General features: G+C 36.7%; 1 protein-coding gene across 1 annotated transcript in view; it reads right to left on the bottom strand.

The window, feature by feature from the left end:
• Positions 1-15,035, bottom strand: part of SPATA16 (spermatogenesis associated 16) — a 220,021-nt gene that overhangs the window by 75,496 nt on the left and 129,490 nt on the right. Inside the window, exon 4 of the mRNA XM_014783174.2 lies at positions 13,816-13,900. Coding sequence (XP_014638660.1) covers positions 13,816-13,900 — 85 coding nt within the window. The remainder of the gene's footprint in view (positions 1-13,815; positions 13,901-15,035) is intronic.

The following is a 15,035-nucleotide window of genomic DNA, read 5'->3' as shown; positions in this document are numbered from 1 at the left end:
GGGAACTGAAGCCCGGCCGCCAAAGCAGAGTGCACTGAACTTAACCACTAGGCCACGGGGCTGGCCCCATGATTGTATGTTTTATTTTCAGGGTTAACACTATTAGATTTAAAGGAAGCAGTGCTATAAATGATTGAGATGGAAACCTTTAATTTTTAGTGGCTAAAATGGCTCTTTGTTACTACATTAATAATGATGGAATTTTGAATGATGACTAGAATTTTCTAGAAAATGGAAAAATAAAATTATCTGAGAAGTATTTTTCAAATTTAATCCCTTTAAATATATATTTAGATTTAATTTAAAAGATTTCAATTTTCTTGAAATTTAGAATTAAACTAAAGAGCAGATTTTCCTAAAGAGCAGAATATCTTACCTTGAGACTCCCCTTGAATAAACGTATTCATTGTTTCATTTACACAATAGCCAGGATTGACATTTTTATGATGATTTTGTTAATATAATGGTAAGTCAGAATAAAATATGTAATAATTGATTGTTTGCCCCTGCCTTGACGATCAACATTTTAATGCTGAAATATTACCTTGGATTTATAGCAGTTTCTTATTAAACAACCTTCACTGTAAGTTCTGTATTTTTCTAATATAAGGGAATATATGGCAGCTTTGCCATTACATTTATCAGTCCAGTGATGTGAGAGTTATAAATATATTCATGCAGTTTAAATCAAGATACTTAAATTTTTATTTGCATTGTCTGAAAATGACCAAAGATTGTATGAACAGGTTACTTGTACCAAGGTAAGCAAATTTTTATATAGTTGTTTTGAATTCTCTATTTTGGAATTTATCTGTTTAAAAACAGTCATAATAAATATAATTTTAAATTCTAAAGTATTTAATTTACTTTAGTTTTGCAGTGTACATGAGTGCTATGGAATTTTAGAACATATACATATATATATGTATGTATGTATATCTATATGTTGTGTGTATGTGTGTGTTCACTGCTGTCCACTATCCAGTCTGGTTAGGGGTAGAATTAAGGTTTTGATTATATATGATGCTCCCATTAGCTGAATAACTTCAGCATTTAATGTCTAAAATTTATCCTGTATTAATTTTTAATCATTTATATTTGCTAGAAAAATTTTATTTCATGTCCCTTCAGCATAGAGCTAAAGAGATGAAAGGGCTCTGAGATATTATTTTAAAATCACTCAACTTTATAATCAAGGAAACTGAGGCTTGTTGAGTTCTGGTGACCTACCTGAGGTCACAAAAATAGAGATGGAAGCAGACAAGAACCCAAGTCTCCTAAACCAATGCTTTCTCTTAACACTGAGTGACTGTTCATGCTTCTAATTAGATTGTAAATTCCTAGAAGTATAGGATCAAGTGTTACTTTCCTTTTTCCTTTATCCATGACTATCTTATTCTTGTCTTCAAAGACAGCAAGAATTTGACTCTAACACTAACAGAGAAACAAATGGACCACATCAAACCTCAACCAGGTCAAGATCTTCTTCATAGCAATAATCCTAACACAAAACAGAATAGTCATCCTTCACACCCACTGGCCACAATAAGACTATTTTGTCCACCAGACACTCATTAGATTTAGGATATGCTATCAATTAGCATGCCTGTCTCAGAAACATTTACAAAAATTAAATGAAAGCCTTCTTGATAGGGGAACTTAAATAATAATGTGTGTGGGTTGGTCTAACTTATTTAATGGCAAAGCACATATAATTTATAAATAGAATTTAAGTACATTCTTGTTCTAAAGACCCTGAGTACTTCTCTGCTTGCACATTAGAGAAACACCAGCTGATAGAAACTCAGAGTTACAAGTGTGGGTTTCAGCAGCCTCCAGACTCTTTAGGATGCCACAGAGCTTTTATTCTTGTGACTTAAAATGAATCACCAAAAGGCATTACAGAAATAAATAGCTGCATTACCCACAATTATTTCATAAGCACAACTGGGTGTTACTAATGAGCGTTAGCCTCTGCATTCAGTGGTAAATGTCAACAGACTTTGGGCCTCTTTTTTGTCATTGTACCCTTCATCTCTAGACTTCATTTAGTTATGTGAAGGTAGGTATTCCTTTCCCTAACTGTGTGTTGTTTCCTGATTGTATTTCTTGACTGGTGGTTTTAGATTTGGGTATGGCTTGTTGGTGCACACAGCTTACAAATGCCAGGGTTGGGACAAAAACCTGGTGATCTGGTTCCTAGACTTGTATAACCTAGACTTGTACTGCTTTTTCCACCATGCATTTGTTTTACCTCCTGGGCTACTATGCAAGATGACTCTGAGTGGAAAAGTCAAGGATGCCCTTGAAAAAGTGTGTATTGGAAAAGAAGTTGATAGAATCCAAGGATGTTTAATTTGGAAACAAGACGTGGGTTGCAGGGACTAACTTTCTGTCATAGAGAGCAACCTACTCTTATACTCCGCCTATGTAGACTTCATTCAATTCATTGATAAATCTGCAAAACTCATTTATTAATCAAATGAGTGTTCACTGTGCATTGGCTAAGTGCTGTAGATAAATTATTCTGTGTATTTGTTAAGAAAACACTGGGAAACAGGCAATATTATTCCATTTTATAGATGAGGAAAACTCAGTTTTTATATATGCAATATGCAGTAGTTCACGTGGCTACTTTGTGACAGAGCTGGGATTCAAGTCATTTCTCTCTCAGAGCCTCGTGCTCTGAGCCGTTTATGCTACATGGACTCATAAACGAGGTCTATAGTCCCGTTCGGCAATAACAGAGGAGTCCAGATATAAGAAGGGCTACTCAATAAAGCTTCAGAGGGCAGAAGTGGAATCTAGCAGAAGGAAAAAAAATTCTAATAGAGCCTTCCAATGACAGAACTGTTCCTCTTGGAAGCTAGTAGCTCCATGGCCCTGGTGGTGCACAGACCAAGGAGGGATGATGGTCTATCTGGAATCCAGTAAAAGGGACAACTGTGCCATGTGGAAAAGTGCTAGAGTCTATTACTCAAAGTTGGTATTTGGTGTACTCCTACCTCCCCATAATTTCTTTTCTCCTTCAAGTTTCAGCTTTCCTGGCAACCAGACACCTTCTCTTTTTCTTTCTTATTTCTCTCATTTGCCTGTAATTAATCTCTTCCAGGCTATGGCTCCTCCTAGGAGACTTTGTATTTTAGAAAGTAACAGATTGCAGGAGGATGATCTTATGGGGCAGGTGTGCTCCTATATGTGACTTCGCATCATAAAGATGTCTCAGAAGGGGGATAACTGCATCTGTGAGAAATGTGACAGACTTGTCAAAGTATATATATCTGTGAAAACAACAACAAACTACAACTTCAAGTGATAGTAAATGAAATAAAATAACGAGCTAGGGCCGGCCCTGTGGCTTAGCGGTTAAGTGCGCACGCTCCGCTACTGGCGGCCCAGGTTCAGATCCGGGCGCGCACTGACACACTGCTTCTCCCGCCAGGCTGAGGCCGCGTCCCACATGCAGCAACTAGAAAGATGTGCAGCTATGACACACAGCTATCTACTGGGGCTTTGGGGGAAAAATAAATAAATAAAAATTAAAAAAATAAAATAAAATAACGAGCTATCTTCAAGAGACCTGCCACTATACTTCCAGTTTTATCTCTGATTTGTGTCTTATATATGAATGTTAAAGCAGACCAACCCTTGCCTGATGAAGAATGAATACAATGAAGACTTTCCATGCTAATTATGATGTTTTCCATCCCTGTAGGTTTAGGCTTGAAATATCCTCCCAAGGTTTTCTGGAGGTTACTGTCCCTCATGGGTTGTTGACTCCTGGTTTAGACTGCACTATATAAAATAGCACCTATGCTTTCTTGGATAAAAATAGGTTAGCTTAACAGTTACTTTATGATCCTGAGAAAAAGTCAATTGTGCCACATGTTAAAGGTTGACATTTAAAATGCAAAGTTCTCATTATTTGGAAGACGGAAGTTTATGAAAAAGAAAATGATTCAACCAGGAACTACAGTACAGGTAGAGTAGGCAGTCTTCAAAAATTAGTGAGGAAAATGCAGACATATGAATTCAAGAAAAGAGGAGAATTTATTTTTAATTGGTGTGCAATACCATCAAAAGGATGGCTGCATATAAATAAAAACATTAAAAGCTTTGAGCTTTATAGATTGTCTTATACCTGGGTGAACATAGCTTAAAAAATTTCATGATTTCATGGAATAGTTATTCCACATCTCCAACTGCTAAAAAAGTGACCTCAATCTCTCCGCAAGCTTGTAAACCAATAACCCATAAAACTCTACGGGAAATATAAAAGATAAGCGTAAAACCCTCTAAATTTGGTTTTGCTCATAACAATTTTTGATTTTTACATGCAAACAAAAACAAAGAAGGAATCAACATGTTCGCAAATCTAAGCTGGAAGGCAAAGCCTCTATGTAAACAAAATAACCTCATGGCAACCTAGCAGAACGGCCACAGGACTCCTGGGAATCCAATAGCTATACCTAAATTTGTTCAAGTAAAAGAAGGCCCAAATTGCCTTAAATCTCTGAAAACTATATCATTCTTAAATGAGAGAAAATGAAAAGAAATTTAGAGGTTACTGTTTTTTTCTCCTTTAAGAACCTTCAGAAACCCAGAAAGATTTTTAGGAGGAAAAAAAAGAAAAGGAAAAGCTGGCTCTATTTAAATGGTGTGTGCTTCCTCTAGCACCTACTGATATTACTGCAAAACCAAACCAGCACCATTAAAAAAAATTATATCTATCTATCTATCTAAAATGTATATATATATATATATAAACATTTTTGAAGAAGAATACTAAGTAAATATTTCTTAGGAGTGTCTGAGAATTAAGTTTTTTGTTTGACATGATGCCACTATTTTCTGACGAGCTTCCACTATGAATTTGCAGGTAGAGGGCTGATGTACAAATGAAGTATGCTGCCCCCTGCAGGGCACATTCTGAGTCACTGTCTCCAAATTTTTACATGATCTGGATGCCTGACATTGTTTTAGCAGGAGACAAAGCCGTTTATTTCTCCCTGAGAATTAGGCCTTCAAAAGCAGACAACCTCCAAAAAAGCTGGAACTCTGACTAAAATTGACATTGAGGTGAAGTAATGGAATGTTCAATTCATTTTTGAAAGAAGGCTTTGGCTCTTGGCAGGTACGTGGGGGTTGAGGAGGAGGGACAGTGAGGGGAGAAGGGAGGGATGGGGCAGGTAAAAAGCAACCTCACCGACTTGACAGTCTGGCCAAATCAATGTCACTAAATATGTATAACAGTACTGAAATGTACACATGAATCTAATATGTGTGTAGTTTATGTTCCTTCCTCCATCCCTCCCTCCTTCCTTTCTCTCTTCCTTCCTAATGCCTGGGACACTCACAGAACATCAATAGAAAAGCTACACAAAACTATACAAACAGAAAATAATGGCACGGTCACTATCTCCTTCACAGGAACACTCAACCTTGGATCAAATATATGCCTCAATTACATCTTTCATTTAAAAGTGAACCTCTCCTACTGGCATGCTACCTCAAATAGCATCAAAGCAAAATGAAACACAGGCAGCATTTAACAACGCTGGTAACCATGGAAACATATCATTAAAGAATATATAAACAGGAATGAATAATTAGATGAGAAATTCATTTCTACATATATCTTTTTCTAAGACCCAGGAAAGGAAGCTCTCTTTTACTTCTCCTCTCAATTTGGACTCTTCCTCTCTAGCCTGTCTTCTAACTGAAAAATATGAGATTTCATAAAACAAGAATTTTAATATTGCATAGCTTATTGGGCAAATATCTTTGTAGGCAAGTGACTAAAAAATATTGCAATGCCCATTGTTGTCTAGATGTAACTCTGAATGCAGGAAAGGATCCTGAAGTAGCCAAGGAGTTTGCTTCGGGGATGGGAGGTGGGCAGGAAAATCGACTTGCATCATGGTGATAAGGGGAGAGCAGTTGTTAACCTTTAAAAATGGGGAGCACACGTTGCCTCACTTACTGGAGGCATCTACATAGTGGGAAGACTGAGGGGAGAATCTGGGGCTTATGGATTTACATCCATTGCACTGTCAGGCAGCATCACCTGCACAGGTCATCTAACGCTCTACCTTTGCACCTAGGGAAGCCCTAGATAAACTCTATGGTAGGCTAAGTTGGTCATTAACTTAAAAAATTGTAAGTGGTCTTAGAGACCATCTAGCCTAGGCTTGTGCATCAGAATCACCTAGGTGGGGGCCAGTAGACAAATACAGTTTTAAGGACCTCATCCAACTCTGGGAATCTAATATTTTAAATGTTTTCCTAAGTGATTCTGATGCAGTTGGTCACTAGACCAGCGTTTGAGCACCACTGACCTAGGCCAACTTTCTCATCATACAGCAGCAGAAACTGAAGTCTGGAGCAGTTGTAGTAGATTGAGTTGCTGGTCTCAGTTTTCCCCTTCCCTGTAGCAATATCATATCCATACCTTTGTTATGACTTTGTGGTGAGCAGAAAAATCTATCCCGTGTCCTTGGGCTTGACCACATGGCTTGCTTTGGCTAACGGGATTTTAGCAAGCATGGTATGAGCAGAGGCTTGAAATGTGCTTATATGGTTTTGCTTTCTTTCTTAGAATCCTGCATTTTGCCATAAGAAAAGCAGATATCAGATAGCCATTGGTCAAAGGAGGCTGAGAGACATGTGGATTAGGCTTGGGCCTCTCTGCAGCTTGGAGCTAAGCCTAGCCAAGCCCAGCCAAGACCAGTCTAGATCAGTCAAATCCGAGCCAAACTGCTTATTAATATAAGCCACTGAGGTTTAGAGTGATTGGTTACACAGCATTATTGCAGCAGTAGCTGACTAATATAGACATGAAATGACTGATCTAAAATTGAATTCTGGCTTTGGAACTAGAAGTTACATCTTGGGAATCTCAGGCCTGACTTCTTCCTACTGCTATATATTGCCTGTTTTCTTTTGCTTCCTCTCCTTCACAGAGTTAAGCTCAGATATCGATTGCCTTCATATCCTTCTGCTCAGCCTACATTCCCTATATTCCAGAACATTCTGTTGCCTTTCCTCATCAGAGCTTATCTTTCCTTCCATCTTGTTCCTTCAGGCTTCTGTTTTCATGTTTCCAAAGAGACTAAGAAGTCTCATATAAACTAATTCTCACAATTATGTTCAGGGGTCATTCAGTAATGAGTTAAACATTTCCAGTTAAACATTTCCTTTTGCATATGACCTGGAGATGACTAGAGACTCAATGCCAAATGATACCAATTTAAGTATGGAAATTTATAGGAAAGATATTTTTAGGAGAGTGGCTTTGGTGCTTCTCAAATTATATCTACTCTAAATACTATAAGGCCTGGGCTGCTTTCAGACACTCCTTGTCCAAATATTTTATAAACTTTCTGCCTGACAGGGCCAAATAAATAAATAAATAGATTATAAATATAGGCCATTAAGAAAAATGCTCATATGGCATTTTAATTTTGTTCCTTTCTGTGAAAAAATTTTTCACATGGAAGCAAATCTTTAGAGAGAACACATTTTTCTTCTCCAGAATATGTAGGTGTTTTGTTAAAGATAACAAAAAAATTCTGGTTCCTTGACCTTACTTTGCCTGTTATTTCACATTAAAGATTTTATTTTTATTTTGAGGTGGAAATATCAAAAATTTTTACCATGTAAATGACTAATATTGGGATGATTTTGCAATATCCAGAAGAAAAAGAAAGAATTGGAGTGAAAAAGTTAGTCTTCGTTATTAGGATAAGGGATTGATTTACGTTCAGTGTTGTTACCCTATATCATTCTCTGGTTAGTGCAGAGAAATCCATTAGTTTGCTGCTCCCTTGATTGCCATGTTTGAAAGAAGAAGCTAATAGCTAAGACCTTAGGATTTGCATGGAGACATTCGTGAGCACAGAAACCAATGAGACAAAAGACTCTTGGAAACCTGCAACCTCCTTCAAATATTCTGATGAATCCAAAATTCAACTAAAGCAGAAAAGTTGTCCACAATCATGAACTTAAAACACACACACACAGAAACACTTATTGAATTCATATGAACATTGAATTTTTTAATCACAAACCAAAACATGATTCCAAAATATTCTCAGCATTATTGATTTGAGCTTCATGTCAAACCAATATTTAATTTGGTTGATTGATTAATTTAACAACTATGTATTGAGCTGTTTTGCAATTCACTTTGATAGTACCATGGAAGAAAAACAGATTAATAAGAAGTGGTATCTAATTTAAGTACCAGTTGTTTTTCTTGGTAAATATTTTGTGCTAGAATACATGCTCCTTGAAGACAGGGTGGTGTCTATTTTGTTCACTGCTGTATTTCCAACACACAGCACAGTGCCTGACACATAGTCACTAATAAGTGCCTAATAAATATTTGATGAATGATTATGAATGACAAAGACAATTGGAAGTAAAGAAGGAAGGTATCCACTAATTTAAGAGGAGCCTGGAGACTCTGGATTGGGAACGTTTCAAGCCTGAATGACTAATGCAGTTTAAGGAGGCATACACGACACCAACATTCTGGGTGCGATTTTTTGCTTCGAGTACTGGGAGCAGTAAGTGTCTCCCTCTAGGCCCAACACCAAAGAGAAGAAGAGCTGTTGCAAAGAGGAGGTATAGTGCAAGGATCTTAGCCTGTGACCTGTGAACCCCTGAAAACCATGGAGGGGCTTTAGGGGCCACAGACTGCACCGTCTTCCTCAAGCATGTGGCTGGGGAAAATCTTTTGTCTCTCAGGGCAGCCAGCCCCCGATTTTGTCCTTTGAGAGTAGACTAATTACACCAAAGAAATATTTCTTTTTGGTGCTCTGTCTTTGGAAACCATTTAAGCCATTGATATCTTTAAGATGGTGAACATTTCAATGCCAAATACAACTTGAATTGGAAGGGAAGTCTTGGTATTCTCTGCACAGATGGAGGACCCGTGAAGTTGGCGCTGCCTCAGCCTTTGCTGCTTCACTGAGGAACGATGCTCTGCACGTCAGGCTTTCTACATGGGCCTGTGTTGGTGTCAACAGCCCTTCCAACAATCCCAAAAGAGGTCTTTCACTGCTGTGAAAGTCTTCAACTTCCTCAGAGCCAAGAACTCAAATCAGTGCCTTTTCAGTAGATCTTTGTCAAGATACAAGAGCGTATCATGAAGTTCTTTCCTATTAGATAAGTTTGTTGGCAACCCAGAGAAGAGATTTAGAAGTGATTTGGTTTGGCTAATTATTTAAAACTTTTTAAGAGAAAAGAAAACCCCTTCTTAGAACAAATTGATTGTGAGAAGTTCATTCCAGGACTAGCTTTATAATGGCTGATATCTTATTCACATAAATGAGGCAAATCTTTTCATTGAAATGCTGAATTTACTATTAGAGATGCTGCTGATAAACCATGAGCTTTCTTTAGTCAAGCTGCCACTCTAAATGAGGTGGTTAGAGTCAAATAACAATATGAATTTTCCAATACTGGGAGTGAGACTGACAAAGTCTCGAGAGTTTCTAGGGACAAAAATCTACAGACACTCAGCAAATGGCTTATCTTTTATCAAGGTCACTTTTTGTTCAGATGGTTTTAAATTGAAACAAAACACTGACACAGATAGCCTTGATAATATAGACTTAACAAAGATAATCTCATTGACTGGAGGACAAGGGAAATGATGTAATATGAATTTTGGTATTTCTTGACACATGCCTACCCATAGGAGATATTGTGAGCTGCAGGAGCTCTACTCCATTTGCTATTAGAGACTTGGTAAATCAGGGTTTTACCTCTTAGTGCCATTAAAATGAAACATTGACATTGATGTGATGTCAAATATGCTATTTCAATTTCTCATTCCAGAAAAATTGCACAACTTATTCAAGAGTGAGAAAGCCATAGTTCTCTGTAAACGCTGCTTTGGTATTCTGACTACGTGGAGGAGATCATTTTCCAACGCAACGAGAAAAATAGAAAGCACACTTTTTTCTGTGTATGTGTTTATGAGTATTGTTTCTAGATGGATGCTTGTAAATTGAATCAGGTTCTTAGAGGGGTTTTTGACTCAAAAAAGAAAAAGACAGAAAGAAATTAAAAAAGAACAACTAAGATGAAGAATGAGCGGATCCAGCAGCTTAGCCCTGTTTAGCGGGGTTCCTCTGCACTCCTTTTTTGGGAGTTTTGCAACAAAATTAGCTGTCATTGCCTTTTCTCACTCCTCTTTGCTGAGCCCTGTAGACCAGAGTTGGCTCTGTTACTCACATTGCAGGAGATAAAGCCACACAAAGACAACCCACGTGGCTGAGAACACGGCTGAAAGTGAAGGCGGGAAAAGCGGAGGGGAAGAAGAGGGAGTCTTATTTGTTTGTTTCCTGATGTTATTAAATCTAGCACCGGATCTAAGGGGGCTTGGGCGGTGGACAAGAGTTTACTGTAAAGTTCTTCTGAGAATAATATTATTACTTAGGAGAAATATATAAATACATAAGGGTTGCTGCTTCAAAATAGCTAATTGTCAGTCTGACTAGGGACTTTCCATTTTGCTAATTAGTTCAGAATTGTGATAAAGTCTCGTGTTTGAGGTGTTTGAGAAGAGGAAGGTGGCTGATAACAGAAGATGGGTATCAGGTTGCAGAGGCCTGCATGCAAGTATGGCTGTACCAAGTTATTTCCAACCCTCTCTAGCTCTGAAGAAGTGCTATTATAGAATAATATGTGCAAACACTTTTATTCGAAGTGATGTATCCCAGTGTGAGCTGTCATATAGTGTAGAGCTTTATGCCATATTTTTCTTGCTGGGTTGACGATATGAAAAATATTCCTAATACAATTGAAAGGTGTTCTTGAGTTCATCAAGGCAGAGGTCTGTTCTTTTGCATCTTAAAGTCAACGATCTATGAGAGGAGGTGTAGACCGGTTCTCAAATTTGTACGTTCTGAAATTTTCCATTTCCTCTTTAAGACTTCTAAAAAGCATAACTGACCAGAGTGGTAGTGATTTTTTGTGGTTGAAAGGAAGATGTATAGTAACTTCTCCACTTACAAAGATAGTGAAAATAGCCCCTGTCTATTCAGCATTAATGGATGTCTACAAACATACATGCAGATACAATTTCCGGTCTGTGATGTTTGGGGCATTCTTAAATTCAACAGTGTAATTGCCATGGTGGTTTGGGTAGTAGGACATCCTTGTGTTTAAAGTTGGCATGGACTGGGCACTCTCTGGCAATGCCCCAAAACCCGTTTTTGATTTAGGACAAAACAAAGTTTGGGGGGAAGATGTATACGTTTGAATTAAGATCAGGAAGAGGCTGGCTAGCAGAAGGAATTATACAACTGGTGAGACAATGGTGTGGTGTGCTGATGTTGGGACTAGTTAGAGGGATTTATCTTATGGAATTTATCTGCAGGATGCAATTTATAATTATGTTACTTCTTTTTTTCTTAACATTTGTGATATTTTTGGATGTGCCTAAAAATATGAGATTCTGTGCTGAAATGGGTTTTAAGAACAGACCTTCTCAAATACCTTATGCTAGTCATCTCTTATTTTCTAGTTGATGCTCCTTTAGACACTAACTTGCCTTAGGTTAGATAACTATTTACTGTTAGAACTTGGACTGAATCAGACTTGACTTCCAGACAGGGGCTCTTTACCAATATGCCAATTTGCTTCAAATTAAAGGAGAAAAAGAGAAGACAAAAATAAATATGTTTTTTAAAAATCTTTTATTAATACAGAATAGTAAAATAATAGTATTTGTTTTATTCCTTTTTTAAACAGCAAACGTGCATGTATTGGTAAATGGAGGTTATTTTCTTAGTTTGAGGTAAATAAAATAGGGATATTAGTGCTCTTTGAAAGCTAAAAGAAACAGAAAAAAAGTTTATTTACAAAAATTTCAAGCTTTTAACCTATCTTGGGTTGCACCAACATTGGATCTATTTTTTCCTGTTTCAATGTAGAAAACACAATAGGTACTCAATATATGTTTGTTTAATGAATGACTAAATTAAAACAAACATTCATTTGGGACCTAGTAAATGCCAGGCCTGCTGATTATTATCTAATCCTCAAGATTCAGCTCCTTTCCCATCTCTCTCCAGAAGCCTCTGAAATCCTTTAATAAAAAGCCTTCTTCCTTTACTATATCTACAGCCCATATTATTTGCTTATTTTTCACATCTAGCAATTCTTTAAAACTATTTACTTACATGCCTATGGGCAACTACTACTGTTTTGCATGTTCCAGATTCCATGAGGAAAATCTAAAACTTATCAGGAAATCAATAATTTTCTTTGAGATTAAAATTTTTTCTACCTGAAGGTCAACTTTTGTGTGTGTGTGTGAGGGGAAGACCAGCCCTGAGCTAACATCTGATGTCAATCCTCCTCTGTTTTTGCTGAGGAAGATTGGCCCTGGGCTATCATCTGTGCCCACCTTCCTCTACTTTATATAGGACGCCGCCACAGCATGGCTTGACAAGTGGTGTGTCAAGTGCGTGCCTGGGATCTGAACCTGCAAACCTGGGGCCACCAAAACAGCGCGCACGCACCTAACCACTGTGCCACCGGGTGGGCCCCTCAACTTTTTTTTTTTTAATAATTATAGGTCTTAAGTATAGTAGGACTAATTTAAATTCTTATTTTTTATAGTATGTAAATTGAGCTCCAAATATTTAGATAGACCATATAAATCACTGAGAATTTTCTATGGTAAACCTAACAATTTACTGTTTAATGAAGATAAAATGTGATATACTCCTAGAAAACTAGGAGTCAAGACACAACAGTGAAAATGTGGGGAAAATCAAGAAGCATCATTGCTGATGATTATTTCTCACTTTCATATTAGTATTTTAGCAGATCTTATTCTAGTTGTTTCAAAAATTTCATATTCAATTAAATTAAACCATCTTGAAATACCAGGAACAAAAAGCCCCACACAGTCTGGAGAGGAGAAGATTTGGAGGAGGGAGTTGGCTTTTGTAGTTGATCTTCAAAATTTGAAAAAATTTCATTTGGAAATGTGTTTCCATTTGGTCCATGTTGCCCCACTGAGAACCACTTGATGGAAGTTTTAAGGGAGTAGAAGTTCACTTTGAATGAAGAAAACTGTTTAATAATTAGCAAATTGGATGTTGTTTCTTGGGGATAAGTGAACTCTTCATTTTGGATATATCTCAGCAGAAAGTCATTGATAATTTGTGGAGGGAGGATAGGGCAAGAACAGATTTGTATATTGTGAAGGAGATTGAACTAGTAAATTCTAAATTCTCCTTATAACTCTAAGAAATTATGACTCTCTTCTTGACATGTAATTGACCTTTGGTATGACTTCTTGCCGCCATTTTGAATAATAAATAGGAAAGAAGATCTGCAGTTTGTTATTGGTTAAGTTTCCAAATACTAAATGTTACCCAACAAATACAACTGATCTTTGCATTTTCTTTTATTATGTAATTGGTATTACTTCTAGCATCTGCTTTTACAGGTCATAGATCAAGAAGAATCTATGAAAATGCAATATTCATATTTTAAAAGATCATGTCATTATAGCAGCATGCCTGGGAGAATAGTTCCTGGGATGTCTCAAATTTATATTGGGTTGTAAAACTGAAGTATGGGCCAAGGGTTAACAATCTTGAATTTTGCCCTTAAAATTAGTTTCAGAAAATCTACTTCATTATAAATACATTACTACTGAGTAGTGTGCTTCTAATTGATATGCCCAGAGTTCCCTTTTTCAGCAGTCTTTTAAGCACCAATCCTTCATTTTTGTTCTAAAAATGAGACAGCCTCCTCCTCCCTAGCTGGGACATCAATTTTTACCTGCCAATACAGTTTGATGAGCTTGCTTATACACTGGTCACTTCTTCCACAGAGCCAGAACATGTAGTCAGCAATCATGGCGCTCCTAAGAACAAAGACAGGTTTTTTAAAAAACAAATTTATAGGACACAAGGAAAACCATCACAGCCAGTATATATAAATACTGGGGAAGAAGATTTTGTAATGTATTGACTAGACTAATATTAAGCAAAGCATAAGGCACATTTTAGAATGTACGAAGCAGGTTTTTTGTTTTTTGGTAGCTAAACTAAAACTGTAAGAGAAGCAACAAACCATTTGTCTTCCGGATGGTTTTTCTGTTTGTACAGTATAAGAATATTTAAAGACTATGGGAGAATGCTTTGTTTTGGTTGCTTCTTATTAAGCTTCAAAGCATTTATAGAGTAGCGTATTTTGCGGACTCTAAAATACCTTCAAACCTAGCATAGCAGATGTAGCTAACTATTATACTGGTATTTAAGCATATCTCAGACTTTACCTGAGTTAAAGATTATTCACCTTTAATTAAATTAGCCTCCTTAAAAATGAAAATAAAAAATTTCCAATTCAACAAACACTCCCCTCCCCCAACCTTTGTGTTTAATTGAATTGGTTTTAGTATCTAGTGTGTAGAACCACTGCATTAGTCTTATTAATCTGAGGGGATATTAAAAACTATTGTGCAATGGATATTAATTTATTGCTTAGCACCCTTTGGAAAAACAGTTTACTTTTATGACTGTTTCTCTACTAGGCCTCTCTATTTCTTTTCCCCAGAGATTCCAAATCCAATTAAATGGGACTAGAAGTAATTCCAAATTGTCACATTAGCCAATTAAACATAATAATCCTGTGTACCTAATCACTAGTACCAAAAGTTTATTTATTTAAGTAGAGCTATCACTGTGTACTCCCTGAATGTTTTCTTATCTTTGCTGGCAGATATGTGTTGTTTCTTGACATCATTGTAAGTTGAATTAGAAATTTTCCTTCCCTAAACATAGGTTGTCTAAGGCACAGCAGCTGTAAAATTACTATGGTACTCTGTTGAAAAAATTAAAATGTTTAGATTCTTGCTCAAGACAGACAAAAATTAGGACTTTAAAAACTAACAGTGGAAAAAAATACCACCATTTGGAGGATTATTCAGTTCAATATAGTTCTTTTTTTAAATTTTTTATTTTTTTTTTCTGAGGAAGATTGGCCTTGAGCTAACATCT

This window comes from Ceratotherium simum, chromosome 15, assembly GCF_057802395.1.
Source record: "Ceratotherium simum simum isolate JZ-2026a chromosome 15, ASM5780239v1, whole genome shotgun sequence".
Classification (NCBI taxonomy): domain Eukaryota; kingdom Metazoa; phylum Chordata; class Mammalia; order Perissodactyla; family Rhinocerotidae; genus Ceratotherium; species Ceratotherium simum.
Note: the sequence above shows the minus strand (reverse complement) of the source record. Positions and strands in the feature narration are given on the sequence as shown.